This window comes from Cnephaeus nilssonii, assembly GCF_951640355.1.
Source record: "Cnephaeus nilssonii genome assembly, chromosome: 2".
In the NCBI taxonomy this organism is placed as follows: Eukaryota; Metazoa; Chordata; class Mammalia; order Chiroptera; family Vespertilionidae; genus Cnephaeus; species Cnephaeus nilssonii.
Genome location: NC_137073.1, coordinates 74,059,581 through 74,087,267, shown reverse-complemented (window position 1 = coordinate 74,087,267; position 27,687 = coordinate 74,059,581). Strand labels below are relative to the sequence as shown.

The window sequence follows — 27,687 nt, the reverse complement described above, 5'->3', positions numbered from 1 at the left end:
TCCCCATTAGACTCTGCTGGCCCCGTTTCCTGTGTCTGAATCCGGTGTCTTGTGCGTTGATTTTTAATCGCCACTTCATTGCCAACGGGAGCACGGCCTCTCCGTTCCCACGGCATTGTTTCCAAGCAGAGCAGGGTATATCGTCCTCGCCTCCACTTGCCCGGGGATGCTTACTAGTGTAGTAATAATTTGTCTTAAGAAAGAACAGCCCTGTCACCCACAGTGACAGGGAGTGGGGGAGAGGGCACGGGTGGGGGCTGTTGTAAGACGGGGTGCTGGAAAGCCCACCGCTGTCTACGCTGGCGCACGAGGTCAGCCGAGGGCAGCCTCCCTTGCTGGTAGCTGACTGCTTGTGACAGCCGCACATACTGACCGCCCCCCACACGTCATCTTCCCGGGGCTCCTTATTGCTTAGCCTGCTCCTTCCCTTCTTGTTTACAAGTCACGTTGAAACTTCTACTGAACGTCTCTTTGTACACCCACCATCTTAAGACTTTCTGGAACAAATTGAGATACAAGTGAATATAGTAATAAGAGCATGGCCTTCCAAGTAAGGTGGGTCTGGGCTTACATCTCAGCTCCAGCCTCTCGGGTGCGGTACTTAGCTTCTCGGAAGCTTTAACTTCTCTCGCTGTGAAGAAGTGAGGTGCTGACTGTCACGTGAGAGGATTGCGTGGGGGATTCCTCAGCCCCTCCCGCCTCACTGAGGTGCAGGACAGTTACTTATCTGGAGCAAAGTCTCCCGGGTCCCAGCCCAGTTTTCTAGGATTTCATCTCATGTTTCAGAGAAACAATCCGTATTCTGAGGAATTTTAAATACAGCATCTTATTTTACCCAATAGAGACTTTGTTAGAAAAAAAATAGTATATGTAGAATATGTACCGTATTTTCCGGCATCTAAGACGACTGGGCGTATAGAAGATTTTCCTGGGTTAAAAAGTCGTCTTATACGCCGGAAAATATGGTATGTAGTGGCTACTGCTCAGTTAATGTTAACCCAAACGTAGGATATAGGCTTCTCCAAAAAAAATGAAATACATTTTACATTTATTTTGCACTATTTAAGATCGGCAACAAACTAGAAAGTGTAATTCAGTAAGCACATGTACTCCTCACTGCGTGAGAAAATAGATCATGAGCAGTAGTTGAAGCCTGGTATTCCTTTCCCTGGATATATCCCTCGGCAGCAGGGCCACTTGACTCAACTGGGAATTTACAAGCATTTCTCTGTATGGTTATAGTATATTCCTAAACTATATTTATCTTCATATTTTAAAACCTTACCTAAGTAGTATTCTAAGGCATGTATGCATTTTAAACTTTGAATTTGATGTTTGTGAGGTTCATCTATTTTGAATGGGTAGCTCTAGTTGATCTGTTTTCGTTGTATAATATTTACTTGTATGGCTATGCCTCAATATATTCGTTTTTCTGGTGATGGATGTTACTGGATTACGGATTAGGCTGTTTCCAAATTTCAGTTGTAAATCTGCTCCAAATATTCTTATAAATGCCTCCTTATATGCATACCCCAGAAAAACACTCACATAGGAGTTAGATTGCAGGATATGTACCCCTTCATCTTTAATAGAAATTTCCAAAATGTTTTTCAAAATGGCTGAACCCATTTACACACCCACCAACAATACATGAGTCCCTGTGGGTTTCCCTTCTTGCCCATGCTAGGTAGGGTTTGACTTCATAATTCTACCACTCTGTTGCTTTAAAAAATGGCTGGTGTGACATAGTACCTCATTGTCATGTAAACTTTTTATTTTCCTTATAACTTAAGGTGGGGCATTTCTTCATACTCATATTTCCTCTTCTGTGAATTTATTTTTCAGGCTTTTGCCCAACTTTCATCTTGGTTGTCTTTTTATTGACTTTTTAGAGCTGTTACGTGTTCTGGTTACTAGCACTTGTTGGTTTCCTGTAATTTAGGTATCATTTCTTGGGCTCTAACCTATCTTTCTTCTCTCTGTTTTTACAGTGTTTTATGTGTTTGAGATTGTTTGTGGTGAATAGGAGTTTTAAAGTAAAATTGATCTTTTATGTTTGTATTTTGATGAATAGATATTTGTATGTTTATATTTATGTGATAAAAAGTCATACTGCAAATTAATGTACTCTTTTAAACAGCAGAGTATAAAACACAAAGTTTAAGGCTATGTCACCCACTGTATCTCATGACTAGGACTAATCTTCCATATGTGTATATGGTTTGTGTGTGTGTGTGTGTGTGTGTGTGCATAAAAAAGACTACAAAAGAAATATTTATTTTTATTCTAATTCACAGATACTATTTTGGGGAAATAATTCATCAAATGTAAAGAACTACATCTTCCTCTTGCCTAAGTAATAATCTTGTGTTGTTGGAGGGGGTATCTGGAGGAAATCCCATGGTGTCTGGGTTCAGGTATGGCTGAGTCTGAGTGGGTTTAGTTCCTCTGTTGAAATTTGTTGAATAAATGAATATGTAATAGAGTCTGATATTAACAGACATATCTACTCAGAAGTAGATTAGTGGTTCTCAACCCTGGCTGCACCTGAGGAGATTTAAAAATACTGATGCCTGGACCCCATCCTTACAGATTCTGATTTTGTTGGTTTGAAATAGGACATAGGCATTGATACATTTGAAAAGTCCCCCAGATATATAGGACTTGTGGATCAGAGAATTGGGAGCAGGAAGGTGAGGGGAGGTGCAGGCCCACATGCTGGGCACTGGAAGGTCCAGGGCAGCAGAGGTGCCAGGGAGTGGCCAGAATCAAAGCAAGGTGAGTGCTTGAGGCTGGTGTGAGGGCAGAGCTGACCACAGAGGTCCGGGGCAGAGAGCAGCACTCTGGATGTGCTGGGGGCAGTGGCCTGGGAAGTGGAGATCAGGATGAGTCAGGGATGTCCACCTCGTGGTCAGTGCTGTGGCCCATCGGCCAGGAAGCCAAAAGGTAGGCATGGGCCCATGAACAAAACAAAAGTCAAATACAGTCTTTGCTTACACAGAGCTCAGAAGAGTAAAAAAAAAAAGAAAGAAAGAAAGAAAGAAAGAAAGAAGTTTGGCCTGGCAATGGAGGTTGGATGAGACACCTTGAGAGAATTAAATATTATTTTAAAATCAGAGCTAACAGGGCAACAAGCAGAGTTGATTAAGGGCATTTTGAAAGGCCTGTTCCTGAGCCTGAGCTGATCCTTGTTGTGAGTGAAAAGTGATCTTTGCAGTAGAATCTCCCTCTCAAGAAGGCAGCTTGCCCTGAGCTATGTGTGTGCGCACACCTATGTGTGACCTTCAGTGCTGCAGGCGTGGGGAGGAAGGGGTTCCGAAGGAGAAGTGGTTGAAGTGGAGAAGATTCGGACTTGGAGCTTATTGTTGGAAGATAGAACTTATGGGACACCCTGCACCCAAACACACCTGCACACCCTCCCTTCTCAGGAGAGGCTGACTACCAGGACATGAGCAGGGACTGCCAGCTACCTGATCAGCTGTTTTGCAAAATCAGAACGGAGTCCAGAAATCCATCACACAAAGGTGGACAGTACAGTCAGAATTCTCTAAATTTTGGAGCATAATGGAAGAGCAGTGCCCTGGGGGTCAGGAAAAATGGAGTCTTGGTCATGACTCTGTTACTTGAAATCTGTGTCATCTGAGGTAGTTTAATTCAATTCCATTAATTTATTGAGCACCAGCATTTGTTAGCATCTTCGAGATGCTGGGGGTAAGATTGTGAAAAAGAGTCTTTGTCCTTAAGAAAAGTAAAGTCTTGCCAAGGAGAGGATGTTTAAAGGAGCAGTAAAGTCGGTGCTGTAAAGTACAGGAGGGAAGAGAATCATCAGTTCTGTGGTGGCACAGCTGGGCTCAAACAGCCTTCAGATGGGGTAGGGGGCATATGAGTGCCCCTCCAGGATGAGGAAGTTATGCTGAGCAGATGAGGTAGGAAGGACTTACTGGGTTACCACTTTTCTTCCTGAATTCTCACTTCTTCCTCGAACCCAGGTAATTTAGCAACATCCTGAAGCTGAAAGTACTAAGAGCGGTGGCAATTGCCCCCAGAGAATGTGGTGCAGCGACAGGTGAACTAGTCAACCTGAACTACATGGTTCCTCTCCAGTGGATATTCTTTCAGCTGCCTCCCCTGCACCAGCTAGTGTTCACCTTGGAGTTTCCTCCCCATTGAAATGAGGCCAAGCTGTGTGTGTGTGGTGGGGGGGAGTGGAGGAGGGTAATTTTTTCTTGATCATTGAGATATATTTTCCCCACTTGCTTACACTGCTATAGTTTCCATTCATAGCAGTATCTCTGTTTTGTTTTTGCCAAATCTATTATTATCTATTCAGAAAGTAGGTAAACCAAACGTATGTTTTTTCTCCAAGTCATGAAACCTGCTAATCCTCTGCTCAATAGCCTGCATTGCGGTTGGTGCTATAGGATAAAAAGGGGGTTCCTTCCAGTCTCCTCTAAGGAACCGGCCCCAACTCTCCCAGTCTTCACTTTCATAGTCTCTAATATAGCCACTCCAGATCGTGTTTCCTTCCCATTGTACCTTTGCATACTTGCCTCCATGCATGTGCTTATCCTATCTAATAAAGAAGGAATATGCTAATTGACCATCACGTCTTCACAAATGATGGTGGCGTCCACAGCCAATAAGGAGGGAATATGCTAATTGACTGCCACACCCTCAAAGATGGCAGCGCCCATAGCCACAAGATAGTGGTGCCCAGTCCCTCAGTCCCCTAGCCGCCCAGGGCTGGCCTGAGGCACAGGCAAGCTTCGGATATCAGCTGCCCAGCCACCCAGGGCTGGCCCAAGGGACGACCAAACAACTGAACAAGCAGGCTGTGTGGGGCAACCAGGCTGGCAGGGGGGTTAGTGAGGGATGACCAAACTACTGAATAGCAGGCTGTGTGGGGCAACCAGGCCGGCGGGGGGGCTGTGAGGGGTGACCAGGCTGGCAGGGGGGCTGTTGGGGGCGACCAGGTCAGCGGGGGGGAGGGGCAGTAAGAGGTGACCAGGCCGGTGGGGGGGGGGTGCATTGGGGGAACCAGGCCAGCGGGGGGGGGGGGGGAAGTTGGCAATTAGGCTGGCAGGGGGGGCAGCGAAGGGTGACTAGGCCAGTGGGGGGGCAGTTAGGGGTGACCAGGCTGGCAGGGGGGGGCAGTTAGGAGTGACCAGGCCAGCAGGGAGGGGGCAGTTGGGGGTGACCTGGCCAGCAGCAGGGGGCAGTTAGGGGCGACCAGGCCATCGGGGGGGGGGCAGTTAGGGGCAATCAGGCCGGCATGGGGGGCAGTTAGGGGCAACCAGGCAGGCAGGCAGGTGAGCAATTAGGAGCCAGCGGTTCAGGATTGTGAGAGGAATGTCCAACTGCAGTTGGACATGACCAGCAGTCGGACATCTCCTGAGGGGTCCTGGATTGGAGAGGGTGCAGTCTGGCCTGAGGGGACCCCCCCCCCCCCCATGCACGAATCTCGTCTATATAATAAAAGCCCAGGGACCATTACGGCAGAACGATTGGAACGACTGGTCACTATGATGCGCCGGCCGCAGGGGCCACCACCAGTGCCGCTGCTGAGCCCAAGGGCCCCAGGACCAGTTACTCGGCCACCGCTAAGGCACCAGTAGAGAAGAACACAAAGGTGGTCAGCATGAGCGTGCAGCTTGAGGTGAAGACTCAATCAGCTGGGCACCGAGATGATCATCACCAAGGCTGGCAGGTCAGGGCCCCCCTCTTCCCACTGTGACCCTTCCCACATGGCACCAGTCTTGGGCAGCAGGCTTTGGCCTGATCCTCGTGAGCGACACTGAGAAGCAGGTTGAGGAAACGGCCTGGCCACCTGCGGTTCCCTCTCGGCGCAGGCCAGCTCCTTCCCTCTCTGAGTTCTGGCTCTAGTGACAGTCACCTGGCACACTGGGCCAGAGGGTACTGCTTGGGAGGCCAGGAAGGCGGCAGAGAGAAACCCTTTGGACCTGCCACATGACCAGCAGCCCAGGACCCAGCACCGCCAGAAATGGACCAGCTCAGAGAACACCGAGCTTGGGGAGAAGGCAGCCGAGCTTGGGGAGAAGGCAGCCGCCTATGAGGAAACTCAGTCTTTGGTTCCTTAGTTCAGTCTATCCCGGCTAAAGAGGAGCAGCTGGGCACATTGTAGGGGAGAATTAAGACTCTAAAACTGTGTTCTGTTCCATGGAGATTGCTACCCAGTTGTCTTAGGCCTAAATTCCAGGTGATTGTGGGGCCTGGCTCTGCCACTGGGGCCCGCGTCTTCCAATTGGCCTGTATTTGTTGTAAGGACCCAAAGAGAAGAAGGAGAACAAGTTTTTGATGCAATGGATTTGACCAGCAGACAAAGGTGAGTGCCGGGCTGTGTCTAATGTACGCATAGAGACACCAGCGCCGAGTCCGCCTGGCCAAAGGGAGCTCAGGGCCTGTGTACAGAGCCTTCTGGTGGTTTCTGTTTCCTTGCTGAGGCCGTCCTCCCTGGGAAGCCTGGGGCCCATGCTCAGCTCCAGCTCAGTGGGTCTTCTCCAGGCCCATCCCCCTGGCCAGCCAACCTTCCACGGCCTCTCCCCCTGGCCTGCCCGGCCCAATCGGCCCCGATCAGGAAGGGCCGGCTGGACCCCATCTGTGCACAAATTCATGCACCAGGCCTCTAGTATATATGTGCCTAATATGCAAAGTGTCCCCTCCGTAGTTCGACTGACTGGAAGTTCGATCACTCGCTATGACGTGCACTGACCAACAGGGGGTGTCGTGGAATGAAGGAAGGCCCCGGCCGGCAGCTGGTAGCCTGGGAAGGGAGGCCCTGGCCAGCGGCCGGCAGAGGGCAGCCACTAGGGACCCTACCGTACGCGAATTTCGTGCACTGAGCCTCTAGTGTTTTCCATAAGCCTGAAATTTCCTCTCCCAGCCCTGTCTCTGTATCTTCCTATTCTTCATGACCTACTTGTCTGCACAAAGCCTTCCTTGATCTCCCCACCTTCAAAGTCAGAAGTATTATCTCCTTTCTCTCAACTTCTGAGGGAAAATGCGTGTCAACCAGAATTCTGAATCTTGCTAAACTATCCAATAAAAGCCAGTGATAGACATTTGCAGATCAACAAAGACTGAATGAGTTTGCCACTCATAGATCTTCTGAATGAAAAGATATATTCCTAATTGCATATCCAGGGACCTATGCTGTCAGCTTGTGACTGGCTAAGGTGAAAGTATTTACACCATAGAATTAGCAAATGCTACAAAACAGGACTATTTATTTCCCTTAAAGAGCCAGTTCATCTGAACGTGAATTGGTGGCCCCGCTACATGTCTATATGTTTGTGTGTATGTCACCATGTGCAGACAAATACTTGATACACTATGATTATTGGTCAGCAGTCCTTCCTCCTTAGGCTGCTGGGAAAAGCCATGTGGTCGGAGTGGCTAGGAAGCTTGCTTTTCCATACTATCGTCCCATCCTCCTCTCCTCTCAGGGTCTGGAATTGTGTTACCTATGACCCCACCGCCTTGCTTCTGTGTCCTTGGCAGACTTGGTCACTTCCTGGAATCGGAGCTAATATACTAATTGAGGATGTGTGCATCTGCAGTTGCTCAAAGTTCACTCTTTGAAGCAGCGAATCTTGGCCTGGCTACACAGACATCAGTAAATGCCTCCTGTTTCTGTTCATAATTGGCCCTTACAAATTGGTGAGATGCGGGCAGTAAGACGCCTGTGTCAGGAACAGACCTCTGCCAGCTGCTGTCTGTGAACATACCTGCTGCAGACTTTCCCCCAGCCCTCAGAGCCAGTGAGGAGAGGTTCTGGGTTCTGTGCGGGAGTTGCCCTCCCTTGGGCACGGAAGCCAAGGTCAGATGACTGGGAGGAGGGAAAAAGGAAGCCAAGTGTGGGTCAGGACGAGGGAAGCCGGTGAACGGAGGTCCCCGAGCTGGCAGTGGAGGTGTGAGCGGGCTGGGAGGACGGAGAGGAGTAGAGATGGGAGGGGCGGGGGTCTGAGAGAGGTCCATGAGCCTTGCGGTTCCTCTGCTGGGCTCTGCCTCAGGTGGCAGCTTCCTGCTGAGCTGGGTCAGGCAGAGGTTAAAATCCTGGCTGTGGAGAGAGTGGGCCTTTCCTGTCTTTTGGTAGGAAAACAGTATCTTCTGGACCGAGTGCTGCCTTTCAAACTCCATGCTGTCACACAGTGGCCATTGCCCATCTCCCACTGAGATGACTCGGGTCACAGTGCCTAGCACACTGCTGGGACAGAAGGGGGCTGGGGGAGGGGTCCCACAGTCATGAGGGGTTTAAAATGGCGGGTATACTCATGCACATACTGGTTTCTGGCTAAGTATACAGGACTGCGCTGGTTAGGTGTGAATTATAATTATTTTTTCGACAGTCGTTGCCTTTCTCCCAGTCTCGGCCTTCCAAAGAGACTCACTTTTTACTTTATTCCTTTAAAGCCTTCATTGATTTCTCATATCATGTGTTTATTTTCTGCCCCTCGATGACCCCTTTGTGAGCATTTTTCTGGAGAAACCATTAACAGGTGGTCTTGTTGGGTCGGGGCTTTTGTGTGGGGGATGGAAGTGAACCCGAGAGAGATCACAGAGAGAAAAGGTGTCCCAGATTATCAATCAGATCTACCTTGCTGCACCAGATTGGCTTCACTTCTTAATCATTAACTTTTCAGTCTAATAAAACTCTGGCCGTTCTGCTGCTTTCAAGAGAGCGTGTCTGTTTTTACAATAAAATCTGCTTTCAGAGTGGAGCTGGGTGGGGCCAGCGTCAAGTGACGCAGGAGGCCTGGTGACGGTCTCTGTTGTGGAATTACTCTTGGGCTGTCCGTGTACACTGGGTGCTGGTATTGGCACAGACACCTGGCAGGACATTGCTTTGCTTAGAGAAACGGAGCATTCAGAGTGATGCGCTCAACTTGAGTGGGACACGTTTACCCGGAGACAGCAGGAACTTCTCACTGGTCAAGGGGTGTAGGGCCTCGAGGCCCCGAGCTGGCTTTAGTTGCACCAGGCCTGCTGGAAGGACCCACTGTCTGGAGGCGCCTTGCCAAGCAGAGCAGGGGAGCGAAGCTTTGCCCTCCTGAGAACCCGTCACTGAGGCCAGGAGCCTTGGATGACTGTCATCAGGGAGCTCAGAGCTTTCTGCTGGCAGTTCGTTGACAGGCCAAAGTCCCCAGTGTCTTTTCTGCACAGATGATGCCGGTGGTGGGAGGGGAATCACCCTTACAGAATGAAAAGAATGTCAGCAGCTGGTGGTGATGTTTTGGAGAAAATCCGTGCCATCAGGAGTTAAGCATGGGGAAAGGGGAAGAAAGGAGGAAGGTACAGTTTTTAGTTTTCAAAAGTACAAAGTGTAGGTTTTCCTGTTTGTGTTTTAACTGATAAAGCCTCCTCTCATCCTTGGGTCATTGCCGTGTCTGTGGTCCTGTGCATTGCTGAAGGTGTCCCATCAGACTGATGGGGGCCACCATAGTGTGTTGAGTGTGGATAAGCTTCCAAATAGTGACTACAGCCTCTTAGAGAAAAACAAAACTGGATCCGTGGAGGGGAGGCCAAGACCTTCAATGCAATTGTTTAACGACCAGTCATTTTTAGAAGTCCAGGTGCAGTGATTAGAAATGCACACACGGGCTTTGCGCTTGCAGCCAAAGGCAGTTAGACAGCATTGGCCAGTGAGCCACTTAGCTCGTGCCTGAGCCGTGGGGACTTGTGGTCATGCCGGGGTGTTTCTTTTCTTTCTTTCTTTTTTTAAATATATTTTTATTGATTTCAGAGAGGAAGGGAGAGGGAGACAGAGACAGAAACATCAATGATGAGAGTATCACTGATTGGCACGCCCCCGCACGAGCCGGCAACCTGAGCATGTGCCCTTGACTGGAATTGAACCCAGGACCTTCCAGTCCCCAGTCCAGTGCTCTATCCACTGAGCCAAACCAGCTAGGGCCCGGGGCGTTTCTTTGAGGAGATACAGTTGACATGAGTAATCTATTCCTAGTAAACACCGGCAAGAGTAAGCTGTTTATTCCTCATACTAAAGCATGAAGATAAGAAAAGTAAGATCTAAATATTGGAACACCTCTTAAGCAATAGAAATGCTTGAGCTTCCACACTTGAGAGAAATGTTTAGTCTTCTGAATTTTCAGAATAATAGCCTCGCATGGTGCCCAGCACATGGTAGGTGCCCTGAAAGTAGTTATTGAATTCAGGTGTTTCCTCCCATAAACCAGTACATGCTTGTTGTAAAAATCCATGCATTTAAAGTAAAAAGAACCCGAAATCCCACCATTTAGCATTTGGGGATATAGCCTCCCAGACAGTATTAGTGCATATAAAGGTATGTATCCTTTTACAAAACCAGGATTGTTTGGACATGGTGTCTTGAAAACTGTCTCCAGATCAATAAGATAAATCTGTTTAGCATCTGCAAAGTGGCATATGTACTATCCTGTGTAAGGAAGAATTTGTCATTTCTTGTCGTTTCAGACGTGAGACATCTCATGTGCTGTCCTTTATTTAGCAGGTGTCTTCTGCGGAGGTACGCATTGGGCCCATGAGACTGACGCAGGATCCTATCCAGGTACGCCTCCATTACGCAGTAGGGGCTTTGTTCCCAGAGCACATGGTTACATGAGCAGCGTCTGAGCGGCCCTTCTGGTACTATGGTAGATAGCCATCCTTGCCCCTACATACATGCCTGTACATAATACACAGTGTGTGAATATGGGTCTTGCTTGCTTTTATTAAAGTCACTAGAGACCCGGTGCACAAAATTCGTGCACAGAGGGGGGTTGTCCCTCAGCCCAGCCTGTACCCTCTCCATCTGGGACCCCTCGAGGGATGTCCAACTGCCCATTTATGGGATCGGGCCTAAACGGGCAGTTGGACATCCCTCTCACAATCCAGGACTGCTGGCTCCCAACTGCTTGCCTGCCTGCCTTCCTGATTGCCCCTAACTGCTTCTGCCTGCCAGCCTGATCACCCCCTAACCACTCCGCTGCCAGCCTGTTTGCCCCCAACTTCCCTCCTCTGCCGGCCTGGTCACTCCTAACTGCCCTCTCCTACAGGGTTGATCACCTCCAACTGCCCTCCCTTGCAGGCCTGGTCCCTCTCAACTGCCCTCCCTTGCAGGCCTGGTCCTTCTCAACTGCCCTCCCTTGCAGGCCTGGTCCTTCTCAACTGCCCTCCCTTGCAGGCTGGGTGCCTCAACTGCCCTCCCCTGCTGGCCATCTTGTGGTGGCCATCTTGTGTCCACATGGGGGCAGGATCTTTGACCACATGGGGGCAGCTATATTTTATGTTGCAGTGATGATCAATCTGCATATTACTCTTTTATTAGATAGGATAGAGGCCTGGTACAGGGGTGGGGGGCAGCTGGTTTGCCCTGAAGGGTGTCCCTGATCAGGGTGGGGTTCCCTTGGGGCGTGGGGCGACCTGAGCCAGGGGCCTGTGGTGGTTTGCAGGCCGGCCACACCCCCTGGCAACCCAAGCAGAGGCCCTGGTATCTGGAATTTATTTTCCTTCTACAATTGAAACTTTGTAGCCTGGAGCAGAGCCAAGCCTGGGGCTCCCTCCTCACTGGCAGCCATTTCTGTTGGGGTTATAATTGAAACTTTGTAGCCTTAAGCGGGTGGGCCCGGCCAGGGTGTGCGGAAAACTTTGCTTCCCCTGTTGCCGGGAGCAACCCTGGCCTGCTCTCTTAAGCTCCATTCTGCTGCCATTTCTGTTTGAATTTGTTTACCTTCTATAATTGAAACTTTGTAGCTTGAGTGGAGGCTTAGGCCTGGCAAGGGCAGGCAGAAAGCTTGGCTTCCTCTGTTACCTAGGAAACCTTGCTCTCTGTGGCTGTAGCCATCTTGGTTGGGTTAATTTGCATACTCGCTCTGATTGGATGGTGGGCGTGGCTTATTGGTGTGGCTTGAAGGTGTGTCGGAGGTATGGTCAATTTGCATATTCGTCTATTATTAGGTAGGATACTGGAGAAATCAAATTTTTTGTTTTTGCAGACTTAAACATTGTCCTATTTTGAGTCTAAATATAGTTGCATGATGGACTATGAAGGAGAACAATCTTCCACCACAAAATTAGTCTGCCCCAATCCTGCTGCAGCGGGAAAGGGAAGGGGTGTGCATGCTGAAGGGCGGGGCTCTGCCCTGAGCCACAGCTGGGTGTGAATCCTGGCTCTGCCTTCAGCCAGCTGGGGACCTTGCATATAGTGCTCCATTTCTCTACCCAGGGCCCTGTGTGGAAAGTGGAGATAATGCCTCTCCCATAGGGAATTATGAGTTAAATGGAATAGCAACCTGGAAGACTGCCTGGCCATGGAAGGTGCTCTGTACAAGATAACTGTTGTTGTTGGCTGGGAAGAGAAAGTGACAGAAGGCTCCCCTTTCTTGTCCCATGTGACTAGAGCCAGGCAGCCTTTGGGCTCTAACACCGAGGGAACAGCAAGTGTGCCCTCCCTCCAGCCCCTCCAGCTCCCAAAGCCCCTTCAGGGATCCTTTTAGATAATTGCTAACCCCCCTCTGCGTTCACATCGTCCTGGTAGGTCTAAATAAGTGAACCTCCTCCTCACTAACACTGTGGTTTTTTCGCATCCGGAAGCTTGTCCTGCACTTGGGACAAGTGAAGATGCAGCAGAGATATAAACACATCAAGCAGCATGTAAATGAAAGTGAAAAACCAACCAAGGAAATGCATTGTTTGATTTATGAGCAAATGGAAAAGAAAACAATGTTTTACCATTGCTTGGAAAAGGAAATGCAAATCTTGGGAAAGAGAAAAAAAACACAAAAGGAAGAGATTTAAGCTTGGGAAATTTTGATGAAAACAAAATTAGGAGGAGGGAGAGAGAGAAAGAGAGAGAAAGAGAGAGGGAGGGAGGGAGGGAGGGAGGGAGAGAGAGAGAGAGAGAGAGAGAGAGAGAGAGAGAGAGAGAAATTTACTAAAATAAACATAAGCCACAATTGTCTGTATAGAATACAAACAAGTGGAAAATTCCAGTAATCATTCTGTGTGCACGCACTTGATAGTCCATTTTGAATAAAGGCAATGACAAGGGATCTAATAACAGTATTTATTCCCAAAACAACTTCCAGAATATTTCTTGGAATTAGTATAGTTTTCTAGATCTGTTCGTTTAATTTACTTACATTCTTGCCCTGTGCTTATTGGCAATGAATGCTCATGACAAGGAAGTCTCTTTTCTTTTTTTAAAGATGTAATTTGTCAAATTGTAAAGTATTTCAAATATTCATAAAGTTTACATGTATATACCCATATGCACTTCTTTCAAATACTAACAGTATACCCTACTTGTCTGAAAAGTTTTCAGAAACAAGGGACTACAGACACTGTCTAAGCCCTTATTTATCTTTTTGCCTCCCTAAGGGTAACCTCTATTTGGAGGTTGATTATGATAGGTATTTGTATATGTATTCTACACATGTATGCATTCATTCATAATATTTTGTTTTGAAAATTTTTTGCTTTATTTGAAAGCTAACAGGCTGTAGGCATCATTCTGGAATTTTTATTTAACATTGTTTTGCTGTCATATATCAGAATAGATGGTCTAATCTAAGGTCGCTGATTTACTCCTTTGTTTTTTCTAAGAGTTTTATAGTTTTAGCTCTACGGTCCATTTGGAGTTAGTTTTTGTATTTGGTGTGAGGTAGGGCTTTATTCTTTTGCATGTGGATATCTAGTTGTCCCAGCAGCTTCTATGGGATAATATTCTTTTCCTGTTGAATTGTCTTGGCACCTTTGTCAAAATTCAACTGACCATAATTATGAGGGTTCATTTCTGGACACTGTCTTTAGTACTAGAGCTTTGAAATGTGAGTCCCACAACTTTCTCCTTACTTTTCAAGATTGTTTTGGCTTTGTCCTTTGCATCTTCATATGAATTTAAGGACCAGTTTGTTAATTTTGGGGTGGAGGGGACCAGTTGGAATTTTTATAGTGATTGCTATAAATCTGTACATCAGTTTTGGGTTATTACAATGTTAACATTTTGTCTTTCAATCCATTAATATAGATGTATTTCTTAATTTCATTTTGGTGGAGTGGTTTGTTCATTGCTACGGTATAGAAGTACGTTTTCTTTTTGTATATTGATGTTGTATTCTGCAACCTTGCTGAACTCTTATTAGCTCTTACAGTTTTTTGTAGATTTCTTAGGATTTTCTATATACAAAATCTGTCATTATTCTTTTCTAGTCCGAATGCCTCTTTTATCTTATTTTAGTTGCCTAATTATCTTGCTAAAACCTCCAAAATAAAATAATGGTGTGCTTACTTTTATAAGATAAGGTACTCCCAGATCTTTTCTCAAAGTGGCTGTACCATTTTATATTCCTACAAGCAATACGAGAGTTCTGGTTACTCCAAATCCTTAGTTGTATTTGATGTTTCAGTCTCTTGATTTTAGCTGATCTAGTGGGTAATACTCTCTTATGATTAAATTTTCATTTCTTCATCACTAATAAGGTTGAACACTTTTTTGTTTGGATATTAGCCATTTCTTTATCTTCTTTTGTGAATGTTTGGTTAGATCTTCTGCCTATTTTTAATTGGGTTGACTTTTTTAAAGTAATTGAGTTGTGGGAGTTCTTTATATATTCTTATTACAAGTCCTTTATCAGATTTTGAGAACATTTTCTTCCAATCTGTGGCTTTTCTATTCATGTTCCTAAGTCTGGCTTTAGAGCAAAATTCTTAATTTTGACACAGTCTAATTTCAGCACTTCTTTTATGGTCATTGCTTTCTGTGTTCTAAGAATCTTTACCTATTCCCAGGTTGAGAAGATAATTTTTCTTCTAGAAACGTTTTAACTTTTAAATTTTAGATCTATGTTCTATCTCAAGTTCATTTTTGTGTATGGTGTGATATGGAGGTCAAGGCTCATTTCTTTTCCCATATTGATGTCCAGTTGTTCCAGCTCTACTTGTTGAAAAGACTATACATTCCTTACTCCATTAAATTTCTTTGATGCCTTGGTTACTGATTCTTTTTAAATTCTCACCTGAGGATATGTTTTTATTGATTGTTGTAACATTCTCATTCTAGGGGTAATGATATCTAGTGGTGTTTTTTGTGTGTGTGCTCCTACCGCTGACATTGCAACCGTCTTAAAAAAGAATCATACTATGTTCTCGTGCCTTCATTTTTGTTTTTGTTTTTGCTTTCTTGTAGAAAAATATTCTGTTACTTCACTGGCATGTCAAAAATGTTAATTAGCTACATCAACCAGAGCCCTTAGGGCTTGGGAGGAACTTGTTTGATAAGAACATTTTAGGATGTGCGTCTGAGTTCACCGGGGGAAACTTGCTCCCACATGAGGACATGTCACCCGGGCCCTGCACACCCCAAGGGAGCTGGCGGAGCGGAGCGCTGTTCGGAGGGGAACGGGGGAAGTGTCAGGGAGAAGCTCAGTAGGGGCTGTAGAGTATGTCTCTCCTGGTGAGTGGCTGTGACTCACAGTACAAGTCATATTTTCCAGTCTTGGCAAGAAGATAAAAAAAATAAAATAGGGGAAATATTATGAGGCACTAGATTCACATCAACATGATAACATCTGAAAATCAAGTGGCCTTTTCTTCATCGACGCCGGAGGCACAGTTACTCCCCCAGGATGTACAATCGATGTGTTTCTGCTTAGAATGCTGTCCTCCTCCCCTCACACTGGCCTTTCCAACTGCACATGGAAACGGGAGCCTCGCAGCTGTGACCTCAGGTTTTTCCTAGCAAGGCAGCACTTCCCTTTAAATCTCATTTTTCCATCTGCATGGACATGGGTTTTTCTGGACTGGTATATAGTGGAGATTTTATATGTCAGAGATCATGTGGCCTCATGAGGGTCTGTTCTTCTCATATTAAGTGAAACGACCGAGTGACGGAGACACTCGGGCTCAATGACTTGCTGGGGTCATTGTTTCCCCTCCTGTCTGTCCTCAGTGCTGCTGCCATGGGTCCTCCACCTAAACCAGCCAGTCTGGTGGAGCCACAGAGCTGGTAGGAATTGGGTCCTATATTTTAGGGGGTAAAAATAAAACTGTCAGAGAGGAGGTTACTTAACATAATGGTTACCCAGCTCTGGGGTCAGGCCGACCTCTGTTCAAATCTTGCTAGCTGTGTGGCTGTGGGCGAATCTCTTAACCATTTCAAGCCTCTGTTTCCATATCTGTAACATGGAGATAATGCCTGCTTCCAAAGAATGTGTGAAAGCGTTAGTGCATGAGACATTTAAAGCACTTTAAGTATAATGGCTGGCCCCTCGAAAATTCTCAACCTTTACCTGTTACTGGCATCCCTTTCCTAGGGACACTGAAGGAAAGCTTCCAAGACATTTTAGCCCTCCACTGTACGAACCCCTTATCTGATCAAATGGATCAATTCTTTGGTATTATGTGGATACAACATACGTGATCTATGCATGTGGTCTATTCGAGAAACTCCTTGTTACCCAGTTTTGCTTAAAGCCCAACCAAATATTCTGAAAATTGGGTGTTTAATAGTTGATATTTGTGATCCATTTGGAGATGTGTAGACACACCTTTATTTAAAGGACACTGATAATAGTGAGCATTTATATCGCCATCTTTAGGTTAAGGGAAAGTTAGTTTTGTCTCCACCCTTTTCCTAATTAGCCTTCACCAGAGGGAAGTTTCATTTTAACTTGGCTATCAAAGATAGATTACTGCTATCCTCGAAACAGTATTTTTCAGCACCTTGCTTAAACTTGTCAAAGGGATGGTACAAGGATTTCTAGCAAAACCAGAGAACATCAGGGGGCGCCGTGAAAAGCTTGCTGAGGAGGGGTTGGGGCACATGGGTCCAGCCTCCTTTGCCTCTGCTTTGCTTTGGGAAGTCACTGTCCTCATCTGTTGAATCGGGGCTCATGGAGCACCCCAGGAGTCCCTTCCTGTCGGAGAACTCCTGAGAGTCATGTCCCCTGTTCCTGTTTATTGCCCCTGGGAGCCCCCCAGGCTCCTGCAGTCTGCAGCCTCTCACACCAGAGCCCTGCCCTGCATGCTCTTGGCCTTGCCCTTACTTTATCATTCCAGCTTGGGCTGGAAGACGGTTTCAAGAAGGGTTAGGTGGTAGCACTTGCTTTGTACAGTTCCAATGTGCACATATTTCAGAGTTTAATTTAATAACACCAGACCCCCAATAGCGTGCTTCAAATTGTGGGACATGGGTGTTGTAACAGGAAATAACTGCATAAGTAGGGACTTTGCTGCTAGCTCTTCCGTCCCCACAGACCTGTAAATAACAGATGTGCAGCGTGATCAGTGACCAATCACATCACTTTCTTCAGCATCACTGTGATTGGTCGCTGCCCAGCTGCTCACTCAGTTCAAGCACAGACAGCAGATGTGCCGTGTTGCCACCATGTCTCCATGACCATACCCACGGCATTGCACAGAAAGAGATGGAGGAAAGAGGGAATTAGCCAACAGACATGAAAGTGCAGCCAAGAAATGAAAAGTGACGATGGCAGAAGTGAATTTTTGAATTGAATGTAAGTGGGGGTAGAGGAGAAATAGCCCAGTGTGGGCACGTTGATACTGCTGCCTTTGAGAGCTCCTAGACAGCTCGCTAGAGGAAGTTAGTCAAAGGAAGTTTACTGAAATAAAGAAAATGGTGGTGACCGAAAGGATGAAATGTCACAGGAAGTGATGCCAGCAAAAAGCTGCACATTCATTAAAGGAGCTCGGGATATTTTATGACACTAGAAATGCAGAGGATAAAATGTTGGGAGCTGATCTGAACTTAGGAGTTTGTAATTCAGTGAGGCAGAGAAAAGACTTTCATGTTGCTTAGGAGTTGAATTATTGAAAAGTCACAGTTGCCAGGAGGAGGGGGCACACCACAGCAAGCAGGACCGCAGCGGGAAGAGGCAAGGTTGGTCCGGAGAGGGAGAGAGCGAGGGGGAAATGTAGGCAAGAGCCTTTATTGTGGTTTCTGTGGGAAGGAATGGTGAAGCAGGGGAAGCAGGTTTGGCTAGTTTGAGTCATTTCAGGGCTGTCTGGGGCCCATGGGTGGCCCCTGGCTGTCTGGTACCTGGCCCTGGAGTCAGTGGTGCAGAGTGGTAGACGCGGTAAAAGAGGTGGTGGGTATGGGCTCTGCTGGGTTTGCGCATGGAAAGTGCATTCCTAGCCGGCCAGGGTCAGCCAGGCTCTAGACATCAAAGCATCAGAAACACAGAAAACAACAAGGCATGAAAAATACAGCTCCCCACTTTCAATCAGTCTTGTAAGTTTCCATGTGAAATCCAGATTAAGTTCCTAAAATGACCCATAAGGCCTTACCAGAATCTAGCCCTGGGCTGTGAACTTGACTCTTTCCCACCCTCCCAGCCTCGCATCCGCCCCTCTGTCGTGCTGGCTTCCCTGCAGTTCCCTGAGCACAGCAGGCGTGCTTCCCACTGTTGGGCCCATGGAACTGTTCCCTCAGCTCGGAATGCTTTCCTTCGGACCTCAACTTGGTTTACTTTTCTATTTCCTTCAGGCATTTGCTTGTCTGTTGCTTTCTTAGTGAAACCTGCCCTAACCACCTACTAATCCTGCCAGCAACAAGCCACTCTTTTTTTTAAATTTTTTTTCTTTATTGATTAAGGTATTACATATGTGTCCTTATTGCCCCATTGCCCGCCCCCCTCATACCCTCACCCCCCTGTTGTCTGTGTCCATTGGTTAGGCTTATATGCATGCATACAAGTCCTTTGGTTGATCTCTCCCCCTTACTCCCACCCTCCCCTACCTTCCCTCTGAGGTTTGATGGTCTAATCAATGCTTCTCTGTCTCTGGATCTGTTTTCATCAGTTTATGTTGTTCATTATATTCCATAGATGAGTGAGATCATGTGATACTTATCTTTCTCTGACTGGCTTATTTCGCTTAGCATAATGCTCTCCAGTTCCATCCTTGCAAATGTTAAGAATTCCTTCTTTTTTATAGAAGGGTAGTATTCCATTGTGTAGATGTACCACAGTTTTCTAATCTACTCATCTGCTGATAGGCACTTAGGCTGTTTCCAAATCTTAGCTATGGTGAATTGTGCTGCTGTGAACATAGGGGTGCATATATCCTTCCTAATTGGTGTTTCTGGTTTCTTGGGATATAGTCTTAGAAGTGGGATCACTGGGTCAAATGGGAGTTCCATTTTTAGTTTTTTGAGGAAACTCCATACTGTTCTCCACAGTGGCTGCACCAGCCTGCATTCCCACCAGCAAGCCACACCCTGCTCCACAGATTTTACACAGCGCTCATCATTTTCAATAACCCATACCATTTGCTTACTTATTGTGCCTATTGTTTATTGCTTGTCCCTCCACCACTACACTAAAAGGGGTCTGTATTTCATTCGTGGGCATACGCTAAGCAATGAAAAACAGTGTCTGACACAGAGTAGGCACTCAGGAAATATTAGCTGAATGATGACATTATTATTCTGAAAGTGGAACTCTCCAGTTTTTTAAGAAGATGTAAGACATGTGAAGTTAATACCTGTAATGATGCCCAACATGGGAAGGCAGTTGTGTTTTTATTGGATTAGTCCAGTGGTCGGCAAACTCATTAGTCAACAGAGCGGCAAACCGCGGTTCGCAAGCCGCATGTGGCTCGCGAGCTGCAGTTTGCCGACGACTGGATTAGTCAAATACTGAGGCACAGTGGTATAAAGGAAGCATAAAGTACTGGGTCTCTTGCTTAGCAATCCATAAATCAGCCAGACCACTGAGAGACAAGAAGTTCTGTCACCGTTTCTGACTTTCAGGCTCTGCATATCGAGCTTCTCATGTTAATAGCACAGCTCCACAAGTAAGGGCGGTTGCCTTTTTGCACGAAGCAGTTTATTCTGCCCGGTTTTGTTCACTGCAGCTCCCTCAGTAATGACTGCATGTGAAGGGTTTCCTTTCGCTATCACAATCCACAAGGCTGTGCCCTTCACTCGCCTTGGAAGAGTCACCTCCCACTTCTTCCTAGGAGTAGCTCCGTGGCCGGAGGCTTTAGGAGCACCTGGACTGAGGAGGGCCTGACTGACCCTTGCCCAGAGAGGGCCCTTAATAAGTGTGGCTGCCTCGTGATTTCAAGCCACATGCTAAGAAGGAAATGTCAGAATCATGCTGAAAAGTATTATTTTTCTGGGACATGGCTTTCAGAAAACAGGAAGTGATTCAGTGTAAAACTAATGGCATTGATGATACAGCCAGGTATTTCATGATGGTAAGGAATTATTGGAGAGGTTTAGGTATGAACTGTATTGTGGGTTTTTAAAATTTTAATTATATTTTTTTCCATCACCGTTTATCCCCTCTTCCACCTCCACCCACCCCCTGCAATCACCACACTGTTGTCCATGTTCATAAGTTCTCTCTTTTTTCCTTTTTGTTTTTGAAAAGAGTCTTTATCTTCAACAGGTGCATATAGATGAAATGATATGATGTGCGAGATTTGCAAAGTAAAACAAGAGTTGGGAAAGTGGGTAGGGGTAGAGATGCAACTAGACTGGCCAGGAGCTGGTTGTTGCTGAAGCTGGGTGGTTGGTACAGGAGATTTATTACACTATTGTTTCTGTTTTTTATATATTGCCAATTTTCAGTTAACAAAACATTCTTAAGATATAGTTGTAATGGTAGGACAGTATTTCTTCTTCTGATATTAAATGAAACGTATTCAGTATTTCATCATGAAGAATGATAGTGGCTATTGCCTTAAAGGAAGGGTCTTCTAGTTAAGAAACTACCCTTCTGTTTCTCATTGTTTAAGCCAGAAGTGGATACGGAAGAATACTAAGTGCCATGTCATGAGGTTATTATGTTTTTCTTTTCTTTTTTGTACTTTAGAGGATGTTTATTAAAGCTGGGGACAGTGAAACAAGAAAGAGCCTAGGACCGTGGTCGGCAAACTGCGGCTCGCCAGCCCCACGCGGCTCTTTGGCCCCTTGAGTGTGGCTCTTCCACAAAATACCACGGCCTGGGCGAGTCTGTTTTGAAGAAGTGGCGTTAGAAGAAGTTTAAGTTTAAAAAATTTGGCTCTCAAAAGAAATTTCAATCGTTGTACTGTTGATATTTGGCTCTGTTGACTAATGAGTTTGCCGACCACTGGTCTAGGATAACAGGAGAGGGATTAGTTGGGGAAATGAGCCTAGGCTGGGCAGCTTGGGCTCACTAAGAAATCAGAGAAAAGGGAATCTTGGGGAAAGGTCTGGAAGTTACCCTGGACGAACGGCTGCTGCCCATTGCTGCCCTGGTTGCAAGTCTGGTGGGGTCCCTTAGAGTTTAGGAGATGCATGGCTGTGGGGAAGAAGAGAGGGAGGAGAAGGGGTGGGCATGTTCCAGGGGAGCAAGAGCACACACTAGGATCTCTTTTATTTATTTATTATTGATTTTTAGAGTGGGGGGAGGGGTGGGGAGAAAGAAAGAGAAACACAGATATGAGAGCAAAACCTTAATCAGCTGCCTCCTGCATGCCCCCTACCAGGGGTCGAACCTGCAACCTGGGCATGTGCCCTGACCAGGAATCAAGCCAGCAACCTTTTGGTGCATGGGACTATGCCCAACCAACTGAACTACACCAGCCAGGGCACGACCTTCGTTTTGAGGGCTTTTAAAGGCTGGGCATTTAGGTCTTAGGGGAGTCTCTCCATAGAACATTCATCAGTTTTATGCTGTTGTACCAAAATGAGATTTAGTCTCTTAACTTCATCTGTGCTTGGGTGTGGTTGGCAAATGGCACTATATGTGGTTTTTTTAATTGGACCTGTTGCTGTGATGTAGTCTTGTTCCCACTAATAGTAAATACCTCTTGCATTTTGCAGAAACCCCTGCAAGTAGTTATCCTTTCACGCATCAAATATTTACTGAGCAGCTAGTACTAAGTGCCAGCCCATTGCAGGCACAGGGGTCCAGCAGGGAAGGAGATTAGGAAGGTCTTTGCTGACCCGAAGTTCAATTCTAGTGGAGAAGATAGACTATGAGCAAGTAAACAAATGCACAAGTTCAGGTGAGGGTAAGGCTGCCTCGGGCGGCCAGAGAATCTGGGTCCCAGCGCCCAGGGAGGAAGAGGGGAACACGGTGTGCAGTACTGCCACCTTCTTTTCATTGCTGGGACTGCGCCCAATTTGGCTCCATCACTTTCAGGGTTCATGATTATTCATTCCATATTGAATAATTGGCAAGAGTTGGTGTTAGAATTAGTTTTTCAGGTTGTTTTGAGTCCCTTTCCTTTCTTGAATCTTTATATGGATTTAAGTCCCAAGTTCAGAGAGGTGTCATCCAGGTACCATGAGGCAAACACCACCTGCACCAGAGCCAGAGGTGTATATGTGAGCCAGGGTCTAACCTGTGCTAAGTATCCTGTTCATCATTTCACCGCCTTATCTGTTTAAAAACAAAGGCTCTTGGGAAATTAAAAGTAAATCACCACCAGCAGCGTGACTGAGCACCTGTTCCGTGCTCATTCAAGTCTCACAACAGGCTGCGTGGCACTGCTGCTCTCACACCTGACAGAGGAGAAACTGGGGGCCCCAGAGAGGAAATGCTTGTTCAGAGACACACTGGAAGCTGTTGGAGGAGCTGGGATTCGAACCCAGGCAGCTTCCCTCCAGAGGCCTGTTTTTAATGCCGTCTCTAAGGAGGGTGACTGCTGTTAAGGTGCTCCTGTCTGTGTGTTCCAGGTTTTGCTGATCTTTGCGAAGGAGGACAGTCAGAGTGATGGATTCTGGTGGGCCTGTGACAGAGCCGGTTTCAGATGCAATATCGCCCGGACTCCAGAGTCAGCCCTTGAATGCTTTCTGGATAAACATCATGAAATTATTGTGATTGATCACAGACAGGCTCGGAACTTCGATGCAGAGGCTGTGTGCAGGTACCTTCCTTTATCTCATATGCTTAGGAGATGTCCACTTAGCCTGAAGTGAGTTCATTTTTAGGTGTCTTTAGTTCCAACCCATAGATTTCTAAAATACGTGTTGATGTTCCTAAGCAGTTTATTCAGCTTTCTGTGATGAAAGCTGTGGCTCCGCCTATAGATTTATCACACCTTTTCTATTTTTTTGCATTTGAGTTCCGATGTATTTAGAGGTGTGAGCTGGGTGCTACTGAAAACTGCAGGATTTTCTCCCCTGAGTTTTTGCTCATGTTTCTTTCTCTCTCTCTCTCTCTCTCTCTCTCTCTCTCTCTCTCTCTCTCTCACACACACACACACACAAATACATTAAAATTCACACAGTTCTTATTATACAGATATGGTTTGGATGTAAACCAGATACTTTAATCTTAATTATTCTGCACCAAAATGAGCATCAGAAATGTGTGAAATATACATTTCCCCCTGCCTGACACAGATGGGTGGATCCGACAGCAGTCACAGGGCGAAGGCAGCCACTTTGCAGCTGGAGAAAATCTTCCAGGGGCCCACACCCCCACTTGTTTACAGAAACGCTTGCTCGGGGAGGAAACGCATGCCTGATCATAAATAAATGCAGCCCTCAGAGTTCGCGCTGGATGAACCGATCTCTTTAGCAGCAGTGGAATGCTTTGAAGCGAGACAGGAAGAGGTCACTAATTAAATGCTAGGCCAGGGCGGACTCCAGTTACGTATGGAGCTGGAATTTTCTTGAAAATAGTAAATGGCGTGAAAGGTAGGGGCATGGCCTCATAGAGCCTTGGGTACCCTGAGGAGAAACGAGGAAAAGCTTCTCATCACAGGCATCGCTTTGCTAGTCTTTGACAGCTTTCCGTTTCCCAAAACATTTTTCTTAAGGGACCTATTTTAAAATGTCTTATTGGTCTCAAGTAATTTTATCTTCCTGCGTAGGAATATTTGCCTATTTATTATGTATATTCATACATAAAATGTATCATTAAATATTTGGCAGATATTTTTGGTGATTAGGAACATTCCTCCTTTTTAAATGATTTTCAGGATAGAATTGGGTCCTTGATAATTAAGTGTGTCTTCTTTCCCTTGTCTTGACTGACTTTGTGATAGGTACTACAGCCCTTTGTGCATACGTAGATCGATTTAAGATGAGCTTCAGGTGTAAAAAGAAGGAATTAATAGGAAGAATTCTTTTAATTCAGGCAAAGACCCCTTTCAGCAGAATGGCATTACAACCTTCCTGGAACATAAAGAAATGGAGTTTTGTTTCCTAGTAAGTGTACGTCTGTCTTGGCGGCACAGAAAAGCAGTGGGGGTCTGTGCAGTGCAGAAGCCGGGTGCGTGCCTGCTGGCGTGCTTACCGCTGTCACCGGTCACCACGAGGGAGCCCCGATTCCTGCCTGCCTGCCTGCCAGGACGTGTTCCCTAGGATGAGCTGGGGCATGCTCCCAGCAAATGTGCACTCGATTGTCATCTGCGGTCCAGGATCCCTGGCTTTTGAGCTAGACTGGATCTTAGCTTAACACACTTCCTTGGACCCCTGCCCTGTCCGTCCCCAGGCTCCCCCTTAGTCCTCTCCACCAGGAAGAGGTCCAGGTGCCTCTGACCACACCGGTTCCTCGGGAGGACTGAGAGGGAAGCGGGAAGCAGCAGGCAGCAACCCAACACTGGAAGCCAGTCTCAAAGACTAAGCGAGTGTGTGCTCCAGCCCAGTTATGTTCGTAGCAGAGTTTGAGCCTTTGGCCTATGGCCCACCCCTTTGGATGTAGCCCAGAAGGTACGCTTGGCGCCTCATTGGGGAGGAAGAGGCTGAAGGAAGGTGAGAAGTGCTCGGTGTTTCCTGAGATTAGAGCTCACCTCTAAAACACTGTGCGTTTTTTTCATTAGGTGCTAACTGGTACTTCTGCTGAGAATTCAATAGGCTACTAGGTAGGACGTACGGGTAGCTTCACTTCACCAGGACGGCCCTGTGTGCTGCGTGGGGAGTCGCCTGTGCTCCCATTGGAGGCTATTAGTGACTCACAGGGAGGTCAGGCGCTGTCTGCAAAGGTATTTGCCATTCAACTGTTTATGCACCAGGGGAGCTGCACTTCCCAGGAAGACAGCAGCTGGTCGTTTTCTCAAGCCTTCTACCCACACAGAGGGAGGCCTCAAGGAATAGGAAACAGGGAAGGTACATTTTTGAAAAAGGTTAGGAAATTCTGGAGTCGAAGAGGATCAAGCAGGCTGAGCTGGCTCCCCCTGGGAGAGCAGTCGTGCAAACAGGTTAACATGGAGAGGACCTGAAGTCCCAGTAGCTAGAAAGAAAACGAACACGTTGTTTCACAAATTACTCGGGAGCAGCCCCTACGCTTCTGTTGTGGGAGATGGCGGCTCTCTTTTGAGCCATATTAAAATAACCAGAGGCCAGAGCAAGGGGATGGGTCAGAACACGCATTCATATTTGTACCAAGATCTGAGTAGGTGGCACTTCATTAAAAGCTCACCCAGCCCTGGTCGGTTTGGCTCAGTGGTTAAAGTGGTGGTCCTCGGACTGAAGGGTCTCGGGTTCAATTTCTGGTCAAGGGCATGTACGTAGGTTGTATGTTCCATCCCGGGACCCAATTGATAATTGATGTGTCTCTCTCTGGTTGATCTCTCTCTCTCTCTCTCTCTCTCTCTCTCTCTCTCTCTCTCTCTCTTCCACTCTCTCTTAAAAAAATCAATGGGAAATATATCTTTGGGTGAGGATTTAAAAAAACAAAAGTTCACCCATTTCATGACCCCTGACCAGAATAATACAGAATCTGAGCTGTACCATTCAAAACACATTTTCTAAGAAGACTCACCGACCTCTAAAGTCTACACCCTTACATGTCTTAATCCCATTAAGTTCCTAGGGAATAAACTAACAATACACAGGTGGTGACAGTTGCCATATTGCAACATTTCTCAGCCCCAGTCGTTTAAAGTATCAGAGGACAAACAACAGTGCAACTGGGAAATTGGGGTGGGTCTGTGTACCATTTAATACATTTTAGTCTGCATTTGTATATCCAGCTGTCAGCAAGTACTTTCATTTTTCTGAACTAACTACTATTTTAAAAGAAAAAAGATCCAACCCAATTACCTCCCCAAGTACAAACTGATAACCAGAGAATTGTAGGACTGCCAGTTTTTTGTGTGTTTTTTTTTTGCAGAGTAGAATTTCAGTCAGAAAACATGGAATTTAAGTGGGATTTGACGGTTTTTGAAGTGGAAAATTGGCAGATCTGACTTATTGGATAATTGCCTGGGAGTTAAAAAATTCTTTTTTCTTTTTTTTTTTTTTTTAATAACACAAAGAGATTGTCCTGATCCACAAGGACATCTTTCTTTGTTGTCTTTCACATGGACTTTTCCTGTTTTTTGTTCTTTTAGTTTAATAGCTCTGTTTATTAAAGAAGTTTCAGGTTTACAGGGAAACTGTGCAGGGTCCAGACTGTTCCTGCAGTTCCTACCCACCCCTACCCTCCAGTTTCCCTTATGAGCATCTTGCAGCCACGTGGTGCTTCGTTAGAGTGTTTCAGTTGCAGTTAACATTCAATCCTGTGCCAGTGCCCGGCGTACAGCAGAGCTGTTCTTCAGAGGAAGACCTGATGTGCCGTTTCCGGTGTGAAGCGGTTTCACGTGGGTTTGATGTAGCACAGCGAGGTCACCTGGTTTGACTTGGCACCTTCTTGTTGCAGGTCGATCCGGGCCACAAATCTCGCGGAGCACACGGTGATCCTCGCGGTGGTTTCACAAGCGTAAGCTCGCCTCCCACCCCTGCTGGAAACCGTCCCGTTCTTGCTGAGACATTTGTCTGATGTCATCCAGTCTCGGAGCTGGAAAAACAATGGGCATGTCCTTGGCCCTACAGCAGCAACCTTAGATCTTGCTTTGGGTGTTTTTTGTTTTTTTTTTGTGTGTGTGTGTGTGTGTGTGTTTTTTTTGTGTGTTTTGTTTTGTTTTGTTTTTGCATGTTTCTGGAAATATTTAGGTTTTCTCCCTATCATATCGAATTGCTGCTGCAACATACTCACCTCAGGAAAAAATGGTTACTTCATTAGATGCTGGAAATGAATGCAAAATGTGTGAAGGAGGAGATCTGGAAAGAACACGATTCCAGCTTACCTTTTTTTTTTTTCCTTCTTCTTCTTCTTTAAGGAAAAGAGATGGGAGAGAAAAAAAGAATGCTTGATTTTCACTTAAGAGGAAACAAATGGTAGCGTGAGAACAAAGAGGCACTAAATCCACTGTAAGAAAAGGGATGTGCCGTTTATGTTTTGGGACAGTTATGTGGCTAGACGCAGGACTAGGATGCATGCCAATGTTGGAAGGCAGGAAAGAGGAATTAAGCTGTAGGTACGAGATTGTGGGTTGAGAAACTGCTCTGCTGGGTTCATTGTCTGAAATGGCCAGCGCTTAGAATGAAAGATCTGGACGGAAAAAGTTGTTTGTACAAGCTGCAGTGGTTGGAATCTTTGCAAGTATCAAATGTTATAGTCAAGTAATGGCCATCATTAGCTTCGGAGAGAATAAGACCTTAATTAGGGCCTAGGATCTTCTGGACTTGGACCCGTGTGGCAAAGGGCACGGATTCTGCAAGGAAGGAGCTGACAAGCCAGCAACTCGGGAGGGTTTAGGCTCCCCCCCCAGGCCAGCCCGGGACGGGAGAGCGGAAATACTCCATTCCAGAGCCATGTCCTGGCTTCAAAGTTTTGGCCTAACCAAAGACTTCTACTGACCTGGTGCTCCCTGAGTCTCTTGTTCAGAGCCGTGTCTTTTCACTGATACCTGCCACGGCTGTGGGGC

The 27,687-nt window shown here is 46.4% G+C and overlaps 1 protein-coding gene across 2 annotated transcripts in view; it reads left to right on the top strand.

Annotated features, from left to right (window-relative positions):
• Positions 1-27,687, top strand: part of PDE8B (phosphodiesterase 8B) — a 174,372-nt gene that overhangs the window by 75,574 nt on the left and 71,111 nt on the right. For both annotated transcript variants that reach the window (XM_079760277.1, XM_079760278.1), the window contains exons 2-4: positions 10,505-10,564; positions 22,667-22,857; positions 26,580-26,639. In XM_079760277.1, the coding sequence (XP_079616403.1) occupies positions 10,505-10,564; positions 22,667-22,857; positions 26,580-26,639 (311 nt within the window). The remainder of the gene's footprint in view (positions 1-10,504; positions 10,565-22,666; positions 22,858-26,579; positions 26,640-27,687) is intronic.